At 37.1% G+C, this 26,184-nt stretch overlaps 2 protein-coding genes across 8 annotated transcripts in view; one reads left to right on the plus strand and one right to left on the minus strand.

The window, feature by feature from the left end:
• The window catches only part of LOC134527226 (ecotropic viral integration site 5 ortholog), a 950,124-nt gene that overhangs the window by 918,719 nt on the left and 5,221 nt on the right, over positions 1 to 26,184 (minus strand). The gene's annotated exons all lie outside the window — the stretch shown is intronic.
• On the plus strand, positions 19,210 to 23,386 carry LOC134542236 (uncharacterized). Its single transcript, XM_063386368.1, has 4 exons — positions 19,210 to 19,237; positions 20,455 to 20,791; positions 20,880 to 21,105; positions 23,273 to 23,386. The coding sequence occupies exons 1-4, from the start codon at positions 19,210 to 19,212 to the stop codon at positions 23,384 to 23,386; spliced, it is 705 nt and encodes a 234-aa protein (XP_063242438.1).

The following is a 26,184-nucleotide window of genomic DNA, read 5'->3' on the forward strand; positions in this document are numbered from 1 at the left end:
ATTTTAAGTCTGGAGGTAAACTGGAAAGTGAAAGTTATTGTGTAATTAGTGATTCATTAGAACATAGTACTGTTGCCTTTTATTGTTTTCAGAGGATTATCCTGCAGCACATAAAGTCATCACACATTGGCATTGTTAAAATATTTTACTTTTCAGACGGCTCTGCAGCACAATATAAGAATAAGAAAAACTTTATCAATCTTTGTCACCATGAAATAGACCGGTTTGAAAGCAGAATGGCATTTCTTTGCTACTTCTCACGGCAAAGGTCCATGTGATGGAGTTGGGGGTACGGTGAAGCGGTTGATGACTAAAACAAGTCTTTAGCGTACACTAACTAATCACATTGCAACTCCTATAGAAATGTATAATTTTTTAAAATCACAAATCAAAGGAATCACTTTCTTTTACTGCACTGAAGACAATTTAAAATAAGCAAACAAATTTCTTCAGCCTCGTTTTGACAATGCTATTGCAGTTGGACAAACAAGAACCTTGCATAGTTTTGTACCTGTGGATAAATTCAGTCTTAAAGTTCAAAAGACATCCATATTCTCCGAATTTAAAATAGTGCACATCAACAAAGAAATTCCTCACATTGTACCCAAGGTAAATGATTATGTTTGTTGTGATTACAATAACAATTGGTAGTTAGGACTTGTAACATAAATTGCTGTGTTTAACATGGATCAAGATCTACAAATACAATTCTTCCACCCCCATGGCCCAGGAACTTCTTACAAACTTTCATCGAGTGACACTGTGTGGAGGAAGAAGGAGCACATTCTCAGAATACTCTCCCCAATGGAGCTTACAACTGCTACAGGAAGAACACACAACATCAGCGCAGAAATGAGTCTCTGCTTATCTCATCTTTTCGCTAACAAGTCTCCTTAAATATTTTAAAACAGGTATTCAACCTGTTATTTATTTTTACTGAGCCCTGAACATTTGAACTGATGTACCCGTACTTCGCTACGGCAGTCTACAGGCAGATCACTCTTGCGCCGCTCATTATACATGCCCCTCCTTGTGGGTACGCCACTGTCGCGCGATGCCCGTTGCCATGGAGACGCAGAAGGCATGAACAATGCAAAATCCTGTTCTCATGCAGACAAAGTATCCACTGTTGCCTGGTTTTAACCACCCATGGGATCTAATTTTCGGAAAATGTCATCCTGCGTAACATAAGGAACATTACTGTGAAGTTTCAAGTCTGTAATATATATATACTTGAAAAAAAAGGGAAATAAAAAAACAAATTAAACACAGAGGAAGAAAAAAACAATAGTTTAGGTTTGCGATTTAAAGTGATAAAAAGTATTAAATACTAATTGAACTCTTATGAGGGTACTGATTGCTTCGTTGTTAATATCACACGGGTGTTTTTTACTTGTATGGGAAAATTAAGAATGATAAGGCATCTAGTGCGCGGCAACAATTTTAATAGGCAATAGGAAATAAACTTCTATGCGCCTGCGGCATTGTCAACACACACTTCGTACGTGTACTGCATGTTGTATCTAACCCCCTCCAACGCATTTGATTCTAGATTGGACTTTTAGTAAGGATCCCTAATGTTATTGATAATATAATATAGCCTATAGCCTTCCTCGATAAATGTAGTATCCAACACTGAAATAATTTTTTTTAATCGGACCAGTGGTTCCTGAGATTAGCGCGTTCAAACAAACAAACAAGCAAACAAACTTTTCAGATGTATAATATTAGTATAGATTACATAATCCTATTCTTGCGTGGCTGATGCATCCTGATGGTTCATCATCTGTAGAAAATTTCAAATGACATTTGAGGTTATATTATATCCTGCTAGCATGTCATCAAACATGAGTTTATGAACTTGTCATTTTTAGATACATCAAAAGGCACCAAAATGATTTATGTAATATAATTTATTACTGAAGAGCAAATTTTGTGGCACCTTTTTTCTTTGTTAATTAAAAAATTTCGCTTTACTTTCGTTAAGAATAGATTTATCTCATAGAAAAATTCTTTTTCGTTTCACTTTCGCAAAACTTGATAAATTTTCTTTCACTTTCATTTCGTGTGGATAGTCACTTTTGCACATCCCTATAAATTAACGAAGCGACTAAGGGTAGTCAATAATCATCACACGCTTGATCTTTCATTTTAAGAGAGTAATAAACCTGCACTAGTTTTTTTGATTTTATGGACAAACGACCAGTTGGAAAAAACTCTCTCCAATTGCGCAGATGATGCTGGAATGTTTAGTCATTTGTTAGCCAAATCTGCTAGTTGCTTATGGTGCCTCTTTGCAAAAAACCAAAATGTTTTTTCGAAGAATTAATTCCTTTGTTGATAAGGTCACCAAATTTACCAGCCTTTTCCCGATACTGTTGAAAACTTGAGAGACCTTCTGCATCCAAAAATTTCAATATGAAGCCTTCCACTTGGTAGTGGTGTTCTTCATTAAGATTCTGACCTTGATACAGTGGGTGAAGTACATTTGCTGACATGCTGTATATATTTAGAGATTGTTTTCTCCGCTTGTCAAGATGATGATGTTTGTCATTATGTCCATCAGGTAACTGTAGTGACATCCACATTTCTACTGCATCAGCAACACTGCTGTCTAACTTTTGACAAGCATTAATGAGCTAGCTTACAGGATATAAGAGCGCAATTGTATCATTTACTTGTGAAAGAAAATATTCATCAAATAAAAGACATTTCACTTGTGGTGAAATTTTGGCTAATTCATCGATAGCTGCCACTTTACACATTGCTGTAATGTTGGTTTTCAGAGAAGCACAGGCATCTCGTTAAGAGCACCAGTGAGTGTCCACTGCAAGACAAACTCTATAACCACTAAAAGACAAAAGTTGGCGCTGCTGATCTGGATGATTGAATGTTTTCAGAACTTCATTTACCTTTGAAGACACGTTTTTTTGGTAGAAGGTCCTTAGCCAACAGATTTGCAGTGTGAGAGTTACAGGCAGATGCCATAATTGATTGGCATTTGCTCATTTTAACCATGTTGCTGGCATTATCAGACACAGTACAATATATATGTGTGTTATACAGTGTCTTAGCTTTTTCAGATGCCTCTTCTACAATTTCACATAGTTTGTTTCTTGTCTCTGACTCGCCTGAAAGATCAAAAGCCTCCAAAAACCCACTTTTTGGTTTTCCAGTACTTGCATTGACATTGTGTGGCATTGTTACAACATTTTTAGTATTATTGGATTCATTTTCCCACCCATCAATGAGTAAAACAGAGTCAGGCTCAACATGTGTATGTTTAGATTCTTCCTTGTACACGTCATCGAGTAGTATGTTAGAAATTACTTTTCGTCCAGGAGATTGGTAGGCAGGGCGCAATTTCTGCAGCATGTCCTTAAAATTCATGCTATCCACAACACTAAATGGAATGTTGCAACCAAAAACAAATTTAGCAACAGCTAAGTCAATTTCTTTTTTTTTCAGAAGCATTCATAGTGTCAATATAAATTGTTATTGTATCTCCAGATGTAGAACTGAGGGAGCGTTTTGTAGATTGGCTAGCAGAACCAGTAGACTCCTTATCCAAGTCAGTATGTGATGTTGAACTGCCAAAACAGCTGGTTTGTAGGTCATCCTGCTGCAAAGGATTGTCCACCATCTCTTCATCTTCGACTGACATCTCGAGTGTAGAGCGGGGCCGGGAACATTCTGCGAGTGTTGGCTCTTGTGGATTTTTTCTACAACAGATTCTTCTATGAGCTTTGTGATGCTCCTTTGCAGTGTTTTTTACTATCACTTCATAGAAGCAACATTTAGTACAATTTTTATTTTCAACTTTTATATGAACAAAACTAAGTTCTCCATATATGTTATAAAGTGGTCTGCCACCACGATTCATTATTAGAAGTTATAATAAATCTCAGATTCTCACCACATTGTCTTGCTAACATAACATCTGCTACATCACTGAATCTGTTTCTTGTTAGCCAAATTTGGTCTAGAAGAGGAAGTGTGTCTCACTGTCACTATAATATGATATGGTTGGGAACTCTGGTGATACGTGAGTGTAACATCTATACTCGCCTCTTGCCTTTCCATGTAGTGATAAGATAACAATGTTCCTAGAATACACATTATACATTACTAGCCTTCCACAATCATAACAATTGCATGCTGACCAAAATCATATCAATTGCATGCTGATGTAAAGCTTTGGCCACCACTTGTGTGGAAAGACTTATATTCTACATTAACAAGCTCCAGGCCACATTTAATAATATTATTAAAAATATAAAATGGCAACAAAGGTTTTTTACATATTTTACTTTTTTTTTACATTAATTACATGTTTTTTACATGTATTTTACATGTCGTGTAGAAAACAATTTTTTACACGTCAAGTCCCAACCCTTACTAAGGCATAGGAAAGGTTCCTATGCTCGTAGACTGAAATTTGCTAACGAGTCAACAGAGTCGCCATAAATAGGGTGGTTAATTTGGAATGTTCCGAAACAACTAGAAATCCCCATGAAATATACATACTTAAGGCCATAGTTCACGATTTTTGCGAATTGGCATGTCATTTGATCAAAAACTGAGCCAGCATGATTTAAGTTATAGAGATATCGTATGATATACCTTAAAGAGGAATGTTTGGCCTTTTTTTTTTAGGAATATTGTTAAATGCAATAATGTATTTTCATAATTAAATAAAAATGTTTGAAATCAGACTTTTTTAAAGCTTCGGCAACATCAGAAATAATACGTCTCTACGTGCTATAAAAATTAACGAGTATTGAATTTTATGTCCAATAAATCGTCAGGCATTTGGGCATCAACCTGTATAAACATACTTTCTGATAATTTGATATTTTCTTTTAAATTTAATTTTTTGATGTTCGACATGAAAATTTTCTAGTAAAAATATTTGCTTTTAAGACGTTGTGGTGAATTATTTTTGATAAGTCAGTGTCTTGCTTAAAGGAGTAACGTCATATCTTGACTTTAGTAGTACAACAATTAAAGTCAGAGCAATAGACGAGCTGAATAACCAAAAACAAACATTTTCTCCTATACTGCAAGGTTAACGGATAGTTGTCAGTTCCGCTAACAGAGCGCAGTGCAATGCTCGCTCGGTGCGTTGCTCGCCGGCTGTGTAGGGCACGCGCTGGCACAGTGATGCCTAGTCGTCGATATTTAGTAGTTTGAAATCTCTGTAGTGGTGACACAGTGCGCGCAATTTGTACTATTATTTACAATGGGCAAGAGGAAAAAGTCTTACCGCAATCATAAGCGCAATAAAAGAGCTTTGTCGGTTTCTGCCTACTGGAGAAGACAGAATACTTCTACTTGATGTAAGTTTTTGGACATACGCCATTGCTAAGAACTTTTTCTGTTGAAGAAAAACTAATAAATAAAAATACCCAAAAAAGACAAAAAACACACAAAATTAAGCAAACAATTGCTGTTGTCAACAAGGATATGAACACCACAAAATATTCCGAAACAGGAATATGGTCAACAAACAAAGAAAAACAAAGACAAATGTACTAAGAGAACGAAAAAAAAAAACCCACAAATTATGACAACACAAAAATATTGACCCCAAAATAATTCAGCACAACAGTTGAAACGAGACAAAAACACGACAAAACGAAAAGACAAACAAACACAATAAATTTACCAAAACAGAAACAGCGACGTTTCGGGAACTACTATCTGCTCCCGTCCTCAGGCAGAGACGCACATGGTACGGAAACACAGGTGCGACTGAGGAGAGGCTGGAAATAGAGGGTATTTATCAGAGAAAGGGCTACATCTTCCTCAGCCAATGGCAGACGAGCTGTCTCCCCATTGGCTGTGCACCATGGAGTTAAAGTGGATTGGTTATGGTGGGTTGAGTATTGGCTATTGTTTTGTGCTGCAGGTATGTTTATCTCTTTATCAAAGGGATCCACATATTTTTTAATTCAATGCTCTGCTGGCTGAAAATATTTTTATTGCTAATAATGAAGGCTGATTCTTTGATTTTCCTTTTTATTTTATCGGATTCCTGTATGAGTGGTGTGGAGTCTTCCCAGAGAATTTTGTGGCTATTTTCCCATGTATGTTCAGCAAGTATGGATTTTAGCTATGCTATTCTAAAGTAGTCTTGTTTTGAAATCATCTTATGTCTACAGTATAATACATCACTAAAAATCTTCGATTTGTTTCAGGGAGACACATTAATTCATAAATATCTCTAGGACTACAATTGCTGCTAATGAAGGCTGTTTTATTGTATATATTGTACTACGAAAATCTCTAAGAAAATGTAAAATGTAGTATTATAGTATTTTGGGGATGGTATATGCTTTCATTGAGTGCATTTAAGGTTTGGAGCGAGAACTTGGACCGAACCATATCAGATGCAGGGAAAGACGAAAGAGCTCTGGCTATTCAAGAAGGAGATGTAGACGAAGATGGCATTCCATTTACTACAGTCATTGTGGACGGTGGATGGGCCAAGCGTTCTATTACGGGCATAAATACAACTCTCTTTCAGGAGTGGTAAGTTACTTACAGGTCTAACCACATCAATTTCAATAATGTCGCAGTTGTTAAGAAGTAAAGGGCTGAGGTAGTGTTAAGAAATACATATTTCTTTTGCTAAGTTAGGCCCCGCTAGTTTGGATTTTTCTATATTTTAATTATATTTAATGAAATATATATGAATTTCAAGGCATAAATAATATCTCCCAGACCTATAACTTGTAATAAAATATATTTAATAAGAGGACTTATTATGTAAGCACTGAAAGGAAATAATTATTATTTCACTCAGGTGATTACAACGAACATAATAATCACATCAGTTCAAAACTGTTGACTTCAACAAGTGGGCAAAGCTATGTCCTATGTTATGTTGACTCGAAACATTTATCACGGAAGCTTTGTTACAAGCAGTATCCAAATATTTGAAATTGCAAGATGCGAGGTTGTCAGACCATATACGTCCCATATGAATTCGATCTCCTAATTCTCCTGTAGGGTTAGTCCAAATTTTCTGCAAGTGAGATATGTGGATGACGTTTCCATACGTATATGGATTTACTCCTATGTATGTCACCCATGTATTTTGATTTAGTCGATTAATTAATAATGTGTCTGCCATTTGGTTGGTGATTCTCGGCTCTTAGGTTCAGTCCAATGCTATTTGATTAATGTCTGTACTAAGAAATGTTCATGATATTAAACCATCTAAAAATGTTTACTACATACGGAAATTATTGTGCAAAACTGGACGGGACAAACAGGTTTGCGGAGGGGGCAATGTTACGAATGTTAGCAAGGCCACGTCACGCGCAGGTGCAGAGCTAGCTGGGCTGCATCACATGCCTCCGTAACATGAGATGTGCTGTCCGCACCTGGGTCGCCGCTTTATTTCCCTACAGCCCTCCGCTCCCCCCGCGCGACACTGTGTTTGACATCCGAAACCTGCCAGTTGCGGAGTTACGCGAGCCGCCGACACGTGTTTTCGAGAGATTTCTGCCGTCGGGACGGCTCGCGATGACGCGACTGGCCCCGGCCGCTCTCGTGAGTTCTGGTATGCGCCGGGGCCTATATATATGCCCAGGACGCCGGCCGAGAAAGTCAGTTCAGAGAGTTCCCGCGGCGGAGCTTCCGGGGCGATAGTGCCGCGGGTGCGGCAGAGTGGCGAAGTCCTTGGACGAAGGTTCCAGGGCAGGGAGTGAGTTCAGTGGAGTCGGGAGTTTTCCCACGGCGGAGTGTCCGGGCAATAGAATCGCGGGCGCGGCGGAGTCCCGAGCGAAGTTGCGAGCGAGGAGTCGAGCGGATCCTCGGCGAAGGGGAAGTGCGTCGGCAGCGGCGGAGTGTGGCGACGGAGTCCCGCGGCGGAGACCCAAGAGGGGTGCTGCGGCGAGAGTTGCGCCAGAGGTGCGGCCCAGAGAGGAGTGTGGAACGAGTGACTGGGGAATAGACCTTTCTTTAAGTGTAATTAATTATTTGCCTTTTTAGAAGATTTTTGAAGTGACATAAGTAGTGGCAATAAATAAAACTGTGTAGGTTCATAAAATCTTTAATCGGGCTATCCTTTACGAACGCGCGGTAAATCGTAACAATATAATGATGAAACTGTAGTTATGTTTTCGTTTTAAATTTTAATAAAATTTATTTTTATTTCAAGAAACTGTAATTGCTGCTAAGTATTTTTAAGTGTTTGCCAATATCATTTCTAAAAAAAAGTACATATATGTCATTTTGTTAAATGTTATTTTTACAATGTTTCACTGTTTTACATTTAATCTGCTGATGTATGCAGGGGCGCAACAACAAGGGGGGGGGGGGTATTTTGCCCCCCCTCTGAAACCTTGAAGTGGGGGCAAACGGGGGCAAAGAAAGTGCTGTGTAATCAATTTTTACACGCTTTATATTAGCTTCACCTGTATGTTTGTTTGTATGGTTGTAACAGACTCCTTTGAGTGCAATTTTGACCCACTTTAAACGGCCAGATTTCATTCAAACTTTGTAGATTTATCGAGGACCGATGACAATACACTAATTTGATTAGACAGGGTTCCTACAGCCTGAGTCAAATTTATTTCCCTAACTTTTCCCTGACTTTCCCTGACCATTCATTGAAACGTCCCTGACCAATTACGAAAAAAAATAATTCAGTTTTACAAAAAATATTGATGTTTTAACTGTGCCCTAATTATATTGGCCTCCTCCTTTCCTTCAGCTAACCATACCACACCTTAAATATAAATATCAGAAAGCAGACACAAACTTTATTAAAACTTCCATTTTTGACATGAATATTAAAAAATTCAAAACACTGTGATTCAATAAATATGTAATTCAATTACAAAACAAAATGTTAACATGTAACAAATAAATTCAAAAAATTTGAAATACTAGTTACAGCAAAGCTCTTTTTTTTTTTTCAAGTTATGTATTTTAATTCCCTTTCCATTGCTTCCTTTTTTTTCTTCTATTCCCCTCATAATTTTTTTTCTTTCTTTTACTAACTCTTTCACTGGTTTTTCTAACAATCTCTTTTCTCTCATTCTTGTTGTTTCCTCATTTGTTTTCTGTTTTCTAAGTTCCAAATAATCTTGATATCGTTTTCGAGCACTTTTCATATAATCTAACATCCTTTTATCTATTTTCACATTCTCAATCCCTCCTGCCTGTTGCACTTCATCTTGAATATGGCGTTGTGTCTTTTCTAGCATGTTTTCAATTAATAGTGACTTATTAATTGAAAAACCCCCTTACACAGTGGCATTACCATGGGAGAGCACAAGACATATCTTAATAACTTCCCACAGGTTTTTGTACACTTCACTTCCTCTCATGAAGTTTCCATAGGTACTATCGAGTCTTGCCTCCTCATTATTTTTGCAGTGTTCTTGAAACATTTCACTAAGTACAGTTTTCTTCATATCACACAAGTTACAGTATTCTTTTTTAGCCTTTTCTGCAACTTCATCATCTATTTTGTTTGAAGCAAGTAGCTCATCTAAATGAAAAGAAAACCTTTTCTGACCAAGCGAAGGTGAGTGTTGAATAATCGAGGGATCTAAAGAAGACAATCCTCTAACTGCTTTGTACTTCAAAGGACATCTTTCTTGAAGTTTGGCAGTCATGGCTGTCAACATACCCCCACATTCATGCATAAACTCAAGCTTTTCTCTTTCCGTTACAGAGGTCGATACTTCTGCAAGAAAGTGTTTTGCTGCAAAGTGTTTTGCTTAGGATCAAATTGTCTGATTTTTTTACATCAATAGAGAGCAGATTTGTGCTAGTACACTTCATCACATCAGGCTTTACACAGCGGTTCATAATTTCTCTCAGAAGTTTCTGCACTGCTTCAAAAATAAATGGACTCATGGATTTTGAAGTTTGAAACTTCTTAAGAAAGGGCTCACACTCATTTGCAATTGTCTTGCAGAATGCCAATTTACACTTTACAAATGGATCACGAGCAGCTTCAATCAAGGTTTTTGCAACTTTTGTCTTCGGAAGCTTGGCTACATTAACAAATTTTGCAACATGATCCCATATCTCTAACGCTCTTTAAAGGCACTTGGCATTGTCTAGCCATCGTACATTACAGAACTTCAAAGGAAATATTGTGCATTCCGTCAGCTCTGTAAATAATGCTCGTCGAGCTGGAGAATCATGGAAAAGAAAATATAAGTTTAGCAACAAAGTACTAATGTCCCATCCAACAGATTCAATGCCAGTTTTCAAAGCACCATGAACCACATGCAAACTACACGTTCCCAGATTCAGTAATGTGAAAATTTCATTGCTTGTGGTGGATCTGGTGTGTTCTTGGAGACATTTGAAAAATTTCAAATTGACGTTGGGGCCATCCATAGACACCTGTATTATTTTGGAAGGTGACAGAGGAGCAATTCCATCCAAAAAATTCCTAAGCAAATGTTCAGCTGTGCTTCTATCAAGAAACACACTGTTCAAGTATCAGGTAATAACCATTTGCTTTTCTTCATCCCAAAACCTAATTACTATGTCCATTTGTCCTCGCTGAATTACTTTGTTCAATGCTTCATCAAAACATAATACAAAATTGTCGCACAACTTCAGGCGATCTAGCATATTCTGCTGGAAGTACGGTGCTAGCCCGTGAACAAGAACATAGGCAACTTTATCTCCTCCTGAAGTAAATGCATTGGCAACTGCACTATCGGGAAACATAATTTTAAATACAGTACTTATGTTACTGCAAGAATTAAAAGACATTTTCTTGCACACAACCTGCAGCCTCCAAATAATCTCTGCTTTCATTGCATCTTCTTTCAAACGTAACTGTTGAGATTTCTTTGAGGCACTACATTCTGTAGACTAGTGACTGTGTTTATCTGAAGCTGAGTGCATTGTGACGTGAAGACACTATTTGAGCAAGAAGAAACACTACTCTGTCCCTTGTCTAGGTTAACGCCTGAAATCGCTGTTGATCCATAACAATTTGCAATATTACCTGGCGTCTTTATGAAAAAAGAAGACAAAGAAGTCTGACTTGTTGCACCTCCCACCATTTTCAAATGGGTTGGTCCTTTCCCATGAGAAACTAATGTTTGCTTTCCCATATTGCTCAAGTTCAAAGTCTTTTTACACACACTACAAAATGCTTGAGTATTATGCCCATCTACAGGACGCACCCATGCTGAAAAATGTGGAAACAGAGCTGGGTTCAGCCACAGCTGATTAAATATATTTTTTTTGTCAGACAACAGTCTTTACATAATCAACCTGGAACAAAACAAAGTAGGTGGATGGTTACACACAAAAGCTTACTACTTCACATGCAACAAACAGGTAGCCTTCTTTTCACAGGCAAGAGAGCCACAACCACAACCCGAACAGTTCCGAAGTTTACCAAAGTGAAAGGTTAAGTTAGGTTCGCGTTATTTAACATCCTATATCACCGTAAAATATATAAATCCTTGAAATATGGTGTTTTTCAAGGGTGATCGTTCCATGTAGTGAAAGGAACACGTCCGTGTAGCAAATACAGTTTCTCACTCCTTGGCAAAAGTTGGCAACAGATACTGCACGCCACTCTGTTTGTTTGGTACCAGTGATTTTGGACTTTGTTTTTGTTTACCTTGACGTAAATTTTCGTGCTTTATTGACACGTTCTACAGATAATTTATTCACGTTTATGATTACTTTTCGCGATATTCGTGCAATGGCGAGTGGTCGTGAAAGAAACGCTGTTAACAGTTAAGCAAAAATTGAATATTTTGAGTTAGTTTGACAACCGCGTTGGATCGCGTGTGGCCTTAGCCAAGGCATTGAGAATTTCTCATGTCTACATTAAACACAATTGTTCATAATCGAACGTCCATCGAAAATGCCGCAGAACAATGTGGACCAATGGCAAAAAAATTTAAAAATATCAAGTTGTTAATGTTAGGCCTATAACATATTTTTACTTAAGTTTTAGGATTGCCATTAAATACTAAAGTTTATTGCAAACAAAAATAATATAGTTATTGTTGTAAAATTTTATTACATCAAGCGTTGACTTGAAGAATAATTATATCTATCATCATGTAGTTTTTAGTAAAATTTTACTTTCCCCTCAATAACACTTTCCTCCGAATTACACCTTTTTCAGTTTTCCCATTGAAAAGTGTAATTCAGGGGTTCCACTGTATTTTGAAACAAACTAGTAAGTGTGTTGGCAAAACACTACAAATGGTAAATACAGCATAATACTTAATATATCTCAAAACTTAAGACATACAAGCCGAGTTAGTGAACTTCTTTACTACTTTCACATCTTCATTCACTACTGCATGCAGAAGACTGCAGTAACCTTCAAAAGATACAGTGAGCGGAACAGAATTTATTGCAACTAGAGATTATGTATGTACATAGCTAACAGCCAGACATATGATGTTTTTTGATTAGATATATTTCTTTCAGAGTCATTTTTCGAAATTTTACTTTCCACTTCATTTCACTAACTTTATAGCTATCTCCCTGACTTTCCCTGACTTTATAGCTATCTCACTAACTTTCCCTGACACCTTTATTTTTCCCTGACTATCCCTGACATTCCAGATTGTAGGAACCCTGTAAGATTATACCATTAATCAATTTGCAAAATAAGATTTTTGTCAATTTATATAATTGGTAAAATGAAGCAAAGACGTATTTGTAAAGATAACAATTTCGCTCATGTGCAAACTCTTTTCTTTCAGTTTGTCTTTGGCGCGATATAAACAAAGCCTACTAAATATTGTGACATTTAATTAAATGAAAAGTGAGAGTGGGTTATGATTATTGTGAACAATATACTTTCTTGAAGAGAATATTATCTATATTTGTAAAAATATGAAGAAAAAAACCTGAAATAAGGGCTTTAAATGTTGTTTCTTTCGTTAAATAGAGAAACACAATTATGTCTTTGTTTCATTTTACCAACTAACCAAGAGTGAAACATTATTATAAAACAACATTTTATGCAAATATTTCACGAAACATGGAAAAATTTAAGTTTGGTTTTGCTGTGAAACCAACAGCAGATGGGAAATCAAACACCATATGCATAACCTCAATAGCTACACCTGATGGGCAGATTTTGAAATTCCACTCGAACACCAACCTACAAATCTACACCAAGCAATTACAAATACTCCAAACTATGCCAAGGTCAGTAACTCATTAAATAAAATACATCAAACACGGAAAATATGGATAAGTTTGACAGATATATAAAAAACATATTTGGATAGAGAGCAAAACTTACAGTTTAAGGATTTTTACTTGGAAGAAATTGAGGAAATAATTTTTAAAATAAGCTTAAAACAATAATGAATGAAAAATACTAGTATTATTGTGAAAAAAGCGTGGGGCGCTTTGTATCATATTTATCGTACATCGAGAGCCCGATGGTAGAGCAGCCGACATGTCATGGAAGGCTCTGGGTTTGAATCCTTGTCCGGTCTATCCGAATTTTTCTCACATATTGTATACACTCTCATTGAGCAGGTCCTTTCCTCATACTTTCTCAATCCTTATCTTTCCCAAAATTCCTGTTACGTACATGTGGAACGCTTCACGTAATAATTTCCTTTCCTGCTTCACAGCATTAATTTCGTACAGTATGTAAGACTGGTCGATATCACTTGTTCGTCAATAACCTTATACCATTAAGTCTCACTGTATATATTGATAACGTTAAAAATTTTAAATGGCTTCTAAAATTGAGATTTGACTATCAATACAGCTGTACACATTAATAATTGGTAAAATAATAATTACAGTTACTTATAGTTATCACGGAATTAATAGTAGATTAGAACAAATAACAGTTTAAAAAAAATTAAAAAAACACGCTTTTATAAATAAACAAAACTAAAAAGTAAAAAATAAATAAGGGTTTAAAAAACTAAAAAAAACACGCTTTTATAGAAAATCCAACTAAAAAATAGAAAATAAATTTTAGTAAATTTAATTTGAAAATATAGTGTAAAATAAAAAAAAAAGTATTTTATTTAAAAAAGCGTGGGGTGCTTTATTAGATATTATCAAAATGATAATCCTTCTACTCATATCTGTCAGTAAAATAATTATAACTATTGACACCATGCACCCCACATTTTTTTTAAATAAAATACATTTTTTTATTTTACACTATTTTCAAATTAAATTTATTAAAATTTATTTTCTATTTTTTAGTTGGATTTTCTATAAAAGTGTGTTTTTTTAGTTTTTTTAAACTCTTATTTATTTTTAGATAATAAAACTGCTTAAATAGCACCATTTTCCACCTTGAAATACAAATTATCCCGGGGGAGGACCCCCGGACCACCCGCTTCAATAGGGGGGATCGATGATTCTTTATAAAAAGGTATATTGCCGCCCCCCACCCCCCCCCCCTTTTTGGAAATTTAGTTGTTGCGTCCCTGGATGTATGTATACGTATTTATTTATTTTGTAGAAACTGTAAAGTAGCACTAATAAAAGTTGAAAGAGAGGGTCCAGACAGCATGTTTTTCTTCGTAACGATGAGATTGTAAACTGGGCTTTCATGATATATATGGAGGTATGGTTATTTACTTTCCGCTAATGGTGATAAAAGCAGGAAATATACAAAGTTAAAGTTAAGATTTTAATGAAACTGTCAATGCACATAGATTACGATGATGGACATATATTACTAAGCCAGTGTAGAACGCTGCTTGAAAACCTGACAATTACATAAGCGTCACACATTTACGCACTAGTTCACCTAGTATTTATTAGGACTAGAATAAATACTGTCTTGTAATCGAAACCAGCATTTTTATTTTAAAACAAAATTTTGTCAGTTTTAGACAAGAAAAGTATAATTATGCTTCGCAGCTATACACGCTAAAATAAGCTGCCACTTAATTTTAAGTTTATAACTTGGATATTAATGTTACAAATAAATATCATTGAGTATATTTATGAGCAAAGGCGTTTAGTTACTAATGCAATGTAATTTTAATACAGAATTTTTTAAAAAAAATTAAAGGTAATATTAAAAATGATATTTAACATAGCAAAAATTGTTTGACCAATGTATTCGACAGTATAGTGTTTAAACTGCATATTCAAGTATTTACACTGCTAATTGCTAGTATTGTAACCCAAATAAAACATTTGGGGTTTTATTTAAGGTGGATAACAATGCTATCCAAAGTTAATCATAGTATGACACAAATTTTATGTTTTTATGTGTGTTATTGTTAGGTATATTTAGAAGAGAGACTACCTATTTTAGCCGTTACCGCAGTACTAATTTCGGAAAATGTTTGTACCCTTTTTGTCTCATGGTCATAAAAGGTTTTTTAAACTTTCCTTTTATGTTAGTGTAATGCGTATTATGTTTAATTCTAATAATGTAACCGATTGTGTAATTGGTAAAAGAGCAAAGATTCTGGAGTGTCAATGTAACCACTCTTTAGTTGTAAAGTGTTATCGTGTACAATAAAAATACTTTGAATTTGAATTTGTCCATAGATCCCGAAACAAGTGTCAACACAAATTTTGTGTATGTGTGTATGTGGGGGGGACGGGGACGATTTTTGGGGTGTGAACCATCCCCTTAAATAGTGTAAAATGCCTGCGGTGATATTTAATAGTAACGCCTCCAATTAGACAATTTACTGTAGCAGTAACTGGATTTAAGTATGAGATATAAATTACTTCTCATAACTTCAAGTCTTCAAAAACTGCGGTAACCGTGAGCAAATTTTAAATTATTATTTGATGATAGAACATGTTTTTAACGTCTCATTTCAAGATATGTATATGTTTGAAATATTAGTGAAAATAATAAAAATATATTTTAAATGTGTATTATGGTTTTATAGTGGATCTTAGTTAACATCGAATATTACGTACAGCACGTAAATATGTTGATGTCTAAAGTGCGCGCGAAGGTACAATTTCCCGACGGGCCGTCAAACTTCGCTCACCGGCCGGCGCGGCGAATTGTAAACCTCGATCGGCTGCGGAGGCTCGTGGCCCTGATCGGGTGGAGTATAACTGGCAACACTGCGGCTCTCAGCCCTGTCCTGCGCATGCGCGGGTAGAACCAACACCCTCTGGATACAAGGCCTGCTTTCTAAACGGAGGGAGGCGTGTAACGTCAGCAGGAGTGGTCCTAGCCTGCCCCGGCCGGCAAGGGTCGAGCCTAGCGCGCGCACGTGTTCCTTCCCTTCTGTAGCTTGCCAGATGTCAGTTTTTGTACAGATTTCGTGCTCAGCTGTCAGTTCACATGCTGGTTCACTGCTTTGTTACTCGATGTCGGATTTTGCTGCAATTCGAACCGAGCTATCACTTAACATTCCGTATAGTCGTTGTGTCGGGATGTGGGTTTCTTATGTGATTTGGAACTGAGAGATCAGTTAACATGCCGTATCGCTGTTGTGTTACGGGATGTAACGGTAATTATGACCATGGGCCTCGTGTTCAAGTAGGCCTATTCAGTTTTCCTAAAAACGATGACCGTAAACGACTCTGGCTGCGAAAAATTCCTCGTGCAAATTTCGAACCATCAGATACTTCCAGGGTAAGTTCAATTTTATGAAAAATAGAAATAGTCCTTATTAAGTGTAAACAACTATCAAAATCACTATTTCCTCTGTTATCTTCGTAAACAGTTAACTTTTGTTCGATCACTTTTATTATGCATGTTTTTAGTTTACAATTGTTAAAAAGGTTTTTTTTATTAATGAACATCAAACAGCAGATTTTTCACCTTTAAATTTCTTATTTCCCTGGTTTTAGCAGCTTCACGGTTATTTTGTAACTATGAAACAAAAGCATTTATAACCAAAGAGAAAAAAATATATAATACAGTAAAGCAAAGGCCTATTAGAATTATATTTCAAATTTCCTGCAAGAAGCATTAAATATACAAGTCTCTAATACTCACGCTATATATATATGTGTATATATATATACATATGTATACACACATGCACACACACACACACACATACACACATGTGTGTATATATATACATATATACACACACGTGTGTGTGTATATATATATATATATATAGTCATATTAATTTTGAACCAAAATGAGCTTTGGTTATCGGAGTTACCGAAAAAATGTAAATTTAAATACAATTTATGTTAACCTGTATTAATTTGTAAAGTTAACAAAAAAAAATCGTTTTCTCTTGCACTATGCATTAGAATTCTCATGTTTATCTACAAAAAGGCCCATACAGAAGATATGAACATCTAACATTCTATACATGAAACAAAGATGTAATCGAATAAAATGTTTATTTTCTTTTTTTTTCTCTAAATTCCTTAAACGATGATTTTTAAAATCAGGCATTTTTATTTTTTAAGAGAAAATCGCTCCTTGAAATGTTTTAAAGCATTTTTAAAGAATTTATAATTTAAAATTTATGCATAACATATTTCAATATTAACTTCTCCAATATATATGGTAGTTTAAATATCAATAGCATTATAAATTTGAAAGTGGATGCATATGTATATATGTAAGTATACATGTATATATAAATATAAATATATATATATATATATATGAGAGATAAAACCAGTTGAGAAAGATATTTGCAATAGTCTGAAATATTTTTATTCACAACCATTGTAAGAACGTTTTTATCAATAATTCAATTTATATAATCATCCAAATACAGGCCTGTAGTCTAGTCGGTGTTGGCCAAGCTCCCCCGCGTTCATTAGCCTTAGTGTATGATAATCTCTGTAGAATAACTATTTAATCTTATTTAACATTAATAGAACCTTATTGTTTAGGAGACACAGACAACTTCCCACAGCACATCCATCAGTAACTCCATCTGGACTCTCCGTGATCCCCACGCCCTTAATAATTTCTCCAGTTGCCAACTGACGACAATTGTTGATAAATTTATCTTGTAAAGATTTATCAGTTTGTCGGTCATGTTTGCTAAGCACTCAAAAAATATTAACCTAATTTATTTTGCTCTAAAATTGGTTTCAATATATTTTCAAGTTACCATATGTTACTAAACACACTTTTTTCACAAACAATTTTTGGTTCAAATATCAAAATTTAAAACGTGTCAGAGAGCAGCACAATCGGCGATAAACCATCAATTCACTGAGAGACCGTAAGTAAATCCGTCGGCGGTACACCCAGGGCGCATCGTTCTAATCACGACACCGCATTAGCAAGCACAGCTACCGTCGACCAAACTAAATAGTCATAACATTTATAACGTTTTATTTTTTTTCTTCCACGTAGTAGGCGACATTCAGCTTAAAAGAGTTACCTGAAGCTGTATATTTTTAAAAATATCACATCCAGATCTTACTCATAATGTCGAACAGTTGGCGGTCGGGAATAGTTTTAACTTAATCTCTCTCTGCTCTACTGCCTACAGGATATCAACCACTCAGATTCTGTACTGGAAATATTATGTGAACAAATATTTAGTGTAATTTAGTGTACTCATGCGCAAGCGAAACATAATAAAAAAAACAAGATCAATAAGATATAAAATGTAATTGTAGACTGATTTAAGTGGGTAGTTGGGTCATTTCATGAAAAATCACCCAATTTCAATTAATTTGGTTGCTGACCCAGTTTGAAAAGTTTTGAAATTTTGTTACATAAAAAGGACATATTCCAACAGAGCAAACCTCAAGGTATTGATTTTTACCTGCCAGCATTTTGATTTTACAGACCGAAATGGCCACATCCGTGTACCAAAATTTACATTTTCAAGCATTTATGTTTTGTTTAATATCTATAACAGATACAAAGTCATATGTGATGTCACTGCAAAGAGGAGACTTAGGGCTATTAATGATGCCACTAAAAATAAACAGAATGTTGTTTACATGTCTTCACTTATAGACATGAAAGTTGACCTTGAAACAGACTTTTTTTTAATTTTCAACTGCTCCTACTTTCTTTCAAAAGAATGTCCTCAATCCCTTCTTGGTAAAAAAAATTCCAAAAATTTGTATTTTTGTAAAAAATACTGTTAAGAACGTGAGCAAGGCCGCGACACATGCAGGTGCACAACTGGCTGACATCATGTGGCCGCGCAACATTAGATCTTCCGCGCGCACCTGGGTCGCCGCTTCCCCTCCCTCCAGCCCTCAACTCCCCGCGCGGCGCTGTTAGTTTGACATCCAAAACCTGACAACTGCGGAGTTACGCGAGCCGCCGACATGTGTTTCGAGAGATTTCTGCTATCAGGTAGGCGCGGAATGACGCGACAGGCCCCAGCCGCGCTCGTGCATTCTAGAAATGGCGTCTCTGATATATAAGACGAGGACGCCAGCCTCTGAGTCAGTGAGAGTTCAGTCGGGAGCTTTCCGGCGGCGGAGTTTCCGGGGCGATAGTGCCGCAGGTGCAACAGAGTGGCAAAGTCCTTGGACGAAGGTTCCAGGGCAGGGAGTGAGTGAGTGAGTGAGTAAGTGAATGGAGTCGGGAGCTTTCCTGTGGCGGAGTTTCCGGGCGATAGAGCGGCAAAGTCCCTGGACAAAGGTTCCAGAGCGAAGAGTTCAGTTCCAGCCGATAGTACCGCGGGCGCGGCGGAGTTCCGAGTGAGGCGTCGAGTGGGATCTCGATGAAGGGGAAGTGCGACGGCGGCGGAGGAGTCCTGCGACGGAGGACCACGAGGGGTGCTGCGGTGAGAGTTGCGCCAAAGGTGAGGCCCAGCGAGGTGTGCGGTGTGTAAAAACGAGTGACTGGGGAAGCAACATTTTTACATACAATTGATTAATTGGCCTTTTTAGATTATTTGCTAGTAATCTAAATAGTGGCCATAAATAAAACTGTGTGTGTAATAAAATATTTAATTGGGCTATCCTTTTACGAACCCTGTAAATCGTAACAATACATTATTTAAGGAGCTGTAAAAAAATAGCAAGTGCAAAAATTCTGAACCAAGTACGGGTGAATCTCTGAAGTAACCCAAATTATCAGTTTACTTAATGTTTTGTTTCTATACACATTATTTCTACCCCAAGTATCGAATGCTACATTTGAAAAAAAACCTAATAGGTTACTTACACGTAGCCAGTACGAAAGAAAAAATTAATTGTAGGTGTAGCGGCCGTGATCACGGCTGTCTGCAGCAGTGACCAGAGCCCTCTGGCCTCACGGGTTCCCTGCGGACGAGCGGACAGCTAGCAGGACGCACTCCCCTCAGGTGTACCGTTAGGCCGGCATGCCACCCTCGCCCTGGGGGGTCTGGCACGCAGCGAGGGAGACCGGAGAGGTGAGCAGTCCGGCTCGGAACACAGCCACGCGCACACGTTGTTGCTTGTAACATTCTGTACGCGTTCTCGCTGCCGCCAATAAAGTATGCCTCCAAGTATACAGTGTTTCATTTCAATGCGATCCTACTCATCCCGATCACAGCCTGTAGCCACGAGGCAACAGTGGTGACCACTTTTCATGCTGGCCAGAGGCCGTGCCCGTCGAGAACATCGAGGCAGCTACAGTCACCAGAGCCTTCTACACCACATGGGTGGCACGTTTCGGCGCCCCCCTGAGGGCCACCACCGATCAAGGCCGACAATTCACGTCCTCCCTGTTCGCGGCCCTCGCCGCCTTGGTGGGCATGACTCACCTCCAGACCACCGCCAACCACCCGGCCTCCAACGGGATGGTGGAGAGGTTGCACCGTACGGTCAAGGCAGCCATCCGCTGCCACGCTACCGAGCACTGGGTAGATGTCCTACCTACTGTCTTGCTCGGCATTCGAGCCACCTGGCGTGACGACCTCCATTCCTCCACTGCGAAGTTGGTCTACGGCCAGCCCCTGCACCTTCCGAGACCTGCGGCCGGTCAGCGGCTCGCGGCATGGTGGGACAAGGCCGTTTGTCTTCAGGGACCTTCCGATGGCTTCTGAGGTCTTCATCCACTGCGAGGGGCAAAAGGGGTCCCTAAACGCGCCCTACGAGGGCCCCTTCCCCATACTCAGCAGAACTCTGAAAACTGCAAACCTCCTGATGCATGGCCGGCACACCACGGTCTCCATTGATCGACTCAAGCCTGCCAACGTCTTGGCCGACCAGGAGCCAAGAGCCACAGCTACGGGCTACGGGCCAGAACGCGTAGGATCGCATTGAAACACCGTATACTTGGAGGCATACTTTATTGGCGGCAGCGAGAACGCGTACAGAATGCTACAAGCAACAACGTGTGTGCGTGGCTGTGTTCCGAGCCGGACTGCTCGCCTCTCGGGTCTCCCTCGCTGCGTGCCAGACCCCCCAGGGCGAGGGTGGCATGCCGGCCTAACGGTACTCCTGAGGGGAGCGTCCTGCCAGCTGTCCGCTCGCGCAGGGAACCAGTGAGGCCGGAGGGCTCTGGTCACTGCTGCAGGCTGCCGCGACCACGGCCGCTACAGTAGGTATACATAATGGTAATGCAAATCTTCTCGAATATTTGGTACTCGAACGCACATGCGACACCAAACCATGTATATTAAGTTCTTAAAAGAACGGACGGATTCCTAATCCAAAAAAAAAATCTGAATAACACATCCTTAGGGTCAAAGGTTCACAGCCATCGATTGAAGACGTAGCTGATTTTCATCCTTCGCGAATGTACGTTATAAGGGGCTCACCATGTGACAAAGGAAACAAAGAATCAGGCGCTTGTATACATTTAGTTATCCAATCACACTTACGCTTTAGTTTAAGGAACACTCGGCTCCACTGCCATGAGGCGACCCCGCTCATCAAGCACTCTGCCGACTGATGCGCTGATTGCGCCGGGTCACTGGGCTCCTTGCACTGCGACAGTTTCCACGGCCACGTCGTGCTTATCAGTCGTACTTCCCTTGCGCGTCCACACAAGTTGGTGTTGGGATATAAGACCTGGATAGTTATTGTTTACCAATATGTACACTAATGTTATGGTTACATTAAAGCTTCCCTGTGAACTACATTTCCGGATTTACTCTTAGGACCAAGCACAATTTAGTGGAATCACGAACTCCAGAACATGCTAGGTATTATAACATTCACCTGATTACAATCAAGCTGACAAAATTGAACTAATTAAAAAAAACACTTAATATATTTAATGAACGTATGATATTAGGTTTGGTATATAACTATCATATCTTCGAAACAGTTTGAAATATCGCAAAGAAATAAAGATTAAACCAATCTTGGTATTACTACATATTTTTAACATTAGATTTCGTTTAAGTATCTAATTTGATAACGGGGGAAAAATATTTCATAGTAATAAATCAACACAGGAAAGATTATTTAGTATTATTTATTTGTATTTAGGTACTGATATGACAGTATTTATCTGATTGTAAGTTCAGGTCCAGTCACATTATGGTCATTGGATGCACATACATACAAGCCATTGGTGGATCCAGAGGGTGGAAAGGGGGGCGGCGGCATAGTGACATCCCCCCAACCCTGAATAATTTTCAGATTATCTCCTAGTTCCTTATTATGGTTTTCCAAATTTACTAAAGTATTATTTTACTGCAGTGCTAAAACAGGAGGTTTTATTTGTAACCACAAATAAAATGTACTAAATATTTCAATTCTAAATGTACCTACTAAAATTGTATAAGAAAATTAAATTTGGTCCTCCCCTGACCATCATTCTGGATCCGCTAAGCAGAAAACTCGAAAAAGGAATCGGCAATTGCATACTGCAGGTAACCATCGCAGATTCGCATGGCGTGACATCGGTTAGCCAAGCCTCCGCCAGTCTCCTTAGGGAGGACCTTCACTATCTGTATCAACATGTCTCGTGCTGCCAGCCGTCTGCAGTACCTCATAAAGGCCACTTGCCAGGTTTCCGAGTGAAGACTTGAGCCTAAACTACATTCGTGATAGCACGCAAACAGCATACAAAAAGCACAGTTGCACACGCACAGCACACAAGACGAAATTACAATCGCACACGACACAGCAGTTCGAATGATTCCAACAGATTTATTTATCCAACAGATTATTTACAAAATCAGTTGTTTACCTAAATCCAAGCACTGTTTAGTTTCTAAAGTTTAGAAATACAGTAAAAAATGTCATAGCAAATTAATACATGATATTCGAATTAATTTTACGATTTATCTTTAAAATGCACAAATCAAAGCAACCGTTAGTTATTCTATGCCGCTGACATAGCGCACCCTGATAGGAAGGAAACAGAAATCGGCGCACAACAAGAAAAAAGTTAGTTTGTAAACTTTCTGTGCGCCGTGCGCGTGCTGTAGTGAATGTAGCTGAGCCCTCGGCGGCCTCTCAGGCGGACTACGAGGCCTCCGCTCCGGCTCTCTGTGACGGCAGCAGTTGTGTTTACATGTGTCAACGCACCGCCAAGCCACAGCATGACTTGTTATGTACATTTGTGCAAACTTGAGCCGATCTCAAATACCTCCAGGCTGCAATAAGATAAATTAAACTAAATAGACGACAAAACAGAAATTCTGGAGTGCCTCTTTTTCGGAAAAAAAAAAAAATTCGAATGTATTTTTAGGAAGTTTTCAAAGAAATACTACCTATTACCACGGCGCGACTTTCGGAAATTTTTTAGGCCTACTGTTTTTCGTTTCATTTTCCATAGACCCCAAAACCATCGTCAACTCAAAAGTGTGTGTGTGTCCATATATATATATATATATATATTATATATATATATTATATATATATATATATAGATACACTCTATACATATATCAACTTTTCACAAATCACTTTCAAACTGATACATAAAATTTTTAAAAATCTCGGTCGAGTTCGTTAATGGGCAATATCCGACCAAAGGGGTAGAAATAGGAAAGGTTTTTTTGGAAAACAGAAAAATCACATTTAACTACCATAGTAAAAAACTATCACATCCGTTTGAACTTATTGTAACACGCAGGAGTCTGAATACCAAAATATTTTGTCTAAATTAAGTTTTTGATACGACCAACTATAACTGCAAGGACTTGAAAAACAAGGGTTGGAGGACAAAAAAAAATCATAAATACCTTCGTTGGAAAACACCATCAAATTCGTACAGATTGTATGTTAATCAAATATTTTTTATATAAAATTTTTGTCTTAAACAATTTTTGATAATACAAAAGATACTACAAGGGATGGAAATAAAATAGAAAGACAAAAATGTCATTACTATTTTTAACATATATACTATCAAATAAATTATAATTTATTGTAAAATTCCTAAACTTTATCTGAATCTTTTCACTCAAACAATTTTTAATGAAACAAAATATTACCATAAAAACAGGGGTTGAAATAAAAATAAAATATAACATCCTTGGTATTTAATTCGTCAGAATTTATTTATAACCAACTTAATATTACTTTAAACCTTTGTCAAAAAACATTATACCTACGACCATGTATTAGCGCAAGGGATGAAAAAATGTTTGGATGAAAAAAAATTTGGTTGTCTGTAAAGTCGGTTTACGGACGATAGATTAACGTGATAACGTCATAACAAAACATTGATGAAATGATTGATCCAGAAGAAAAGGAAATATATTCGGCCTGAGACTGAGCCATAATAGGTTTTTGCAACCAAACCAGTTAGGCATTAAAAATATTATATTCTTTGAGGAAGAATTTTTTTTTAAATTTTTCTATCTTTTGTATGATAAAATCTACCTCTGCATACTTTTATGAATACAATAGAATCACTTTTATTGAATTATCACTATTTTGTATGGATACAAAGTCGAGTGAAATGAAATGTACAATTTAATTAATAAATTTACTTTTATTTGCATTCATTAATTTAAATATATTTATTACTTTTGAAATGTTGCGTGCGTCGAATTTATTTTTACAAGTACAAAAAAAAATCCGCAGCTGCCGGGATTCGAACCGACAACCATTGGATTGGAAGTTAGCTATGCCATTGAATATATATAATGATTACAATTTCGCTCAAAATTACTGGGCCTCATTTAGCCACAGTTTGTTTCACTTAAGATGGCTTTAGATTACATTTATTGCAACGGATTAAGTCTTTGGCCGCTGAATATTTTACTGTAAAATAAACAAAAGTTATTAATACATGATTAGCTAGTCTTGCACTACATGAATATGTGTTAGTTTTGTTTATTGCTTCACAAATTCTTAATGCTTCATATAATTCATATGTCAAAGTCACAAATTTCGTTGTACGAACTGTCAAAAATGTCACCTACTATGGTAGGATAATTATGTGGCTTTTTTTACATTGAAAGTTTTTGTGCATGTAAATAAACTCTTCAAACAACTCTAGAATACAGAGAACTGTTTTTCGCTAGAGTTTTATACACCAACTTAACTCAAAGTTACTGGGCCCTCATTATTTGTAAATTATAAAGATGATAAAATAGTACGTATAATCATTTGTTTGTGGTATTTTTATTTTACTTCCACCCATTTTTAATTTTTTTTTTATTTGACTTGAAACGCAATTTAATGCACTGTGTTGTATAATGCTCCTGAAGGAGAATTTACAAACCAACTTTACTTCTGAAAAGTATAGGTAGTAAATATTTTTAAAATTTTGTATAAACTTTTTTTAGATCTAGCCATGTTAATAAAATATTAATTTATCACTGCAAAATAATATTCACTGCACGTATGCGAACATAAATATTATGTATGTACATGTTTACTGTTTAGTTATTTCTTTGACATACAATATTTTTCCCCGATAAAAACGAGTTTCTTGTGTTAGAGCTTACTAAAGTTTTTATTAATGCATGACTAAGTTCGTGCACAGATTTACACTGATCAACTATTTATATAACAGTGTCTGGTATTTTATAATTTCCTCTTTGCGTACATTTGGTTGAATTATATTAAAGTGGATTCTATGAGGTACTTTAATTAATTTGGTGAATAAAATATTTATTTTATTTCCAATTGGACCGATTTTTATTCAAATACAATATTTATTACACCATCTGGAATCCAACACCAATGAAGTACTGATATATGCGGCTCTTTTTAAATAATTGTGTAATATTTCAAGGAATATTTTTTTTGCTTTCGGTTCTTTAAACAAAATACATTTGTGTTCAATATATTTACGTATCGTTTTGACGAGCATAACCTCCCGCCTTGTCAATGCGCTGGCCCTCCACACAGCAACGGAAACAAAATACAAAAGATAGAGAGATAGAGAGAGAGAGAGAGAGAGAGAGAGAGAGA

This window comes from Bacillus rossius, chromosome 1 (genome assembly GCF_032445375.1).
Source record: "Bacillus rossius redtenbacheri isolate Brsri chromosome 1, Brsri_v3, whole genome shotgun sequence".
NCBI classification, from domain to species: domain Eukaryota; kingdom Metazoa; phylum Arthropoda; class Insecta; order Phasmatodea; family Bacillidae; genus Bacillus; species Bacillus rossius.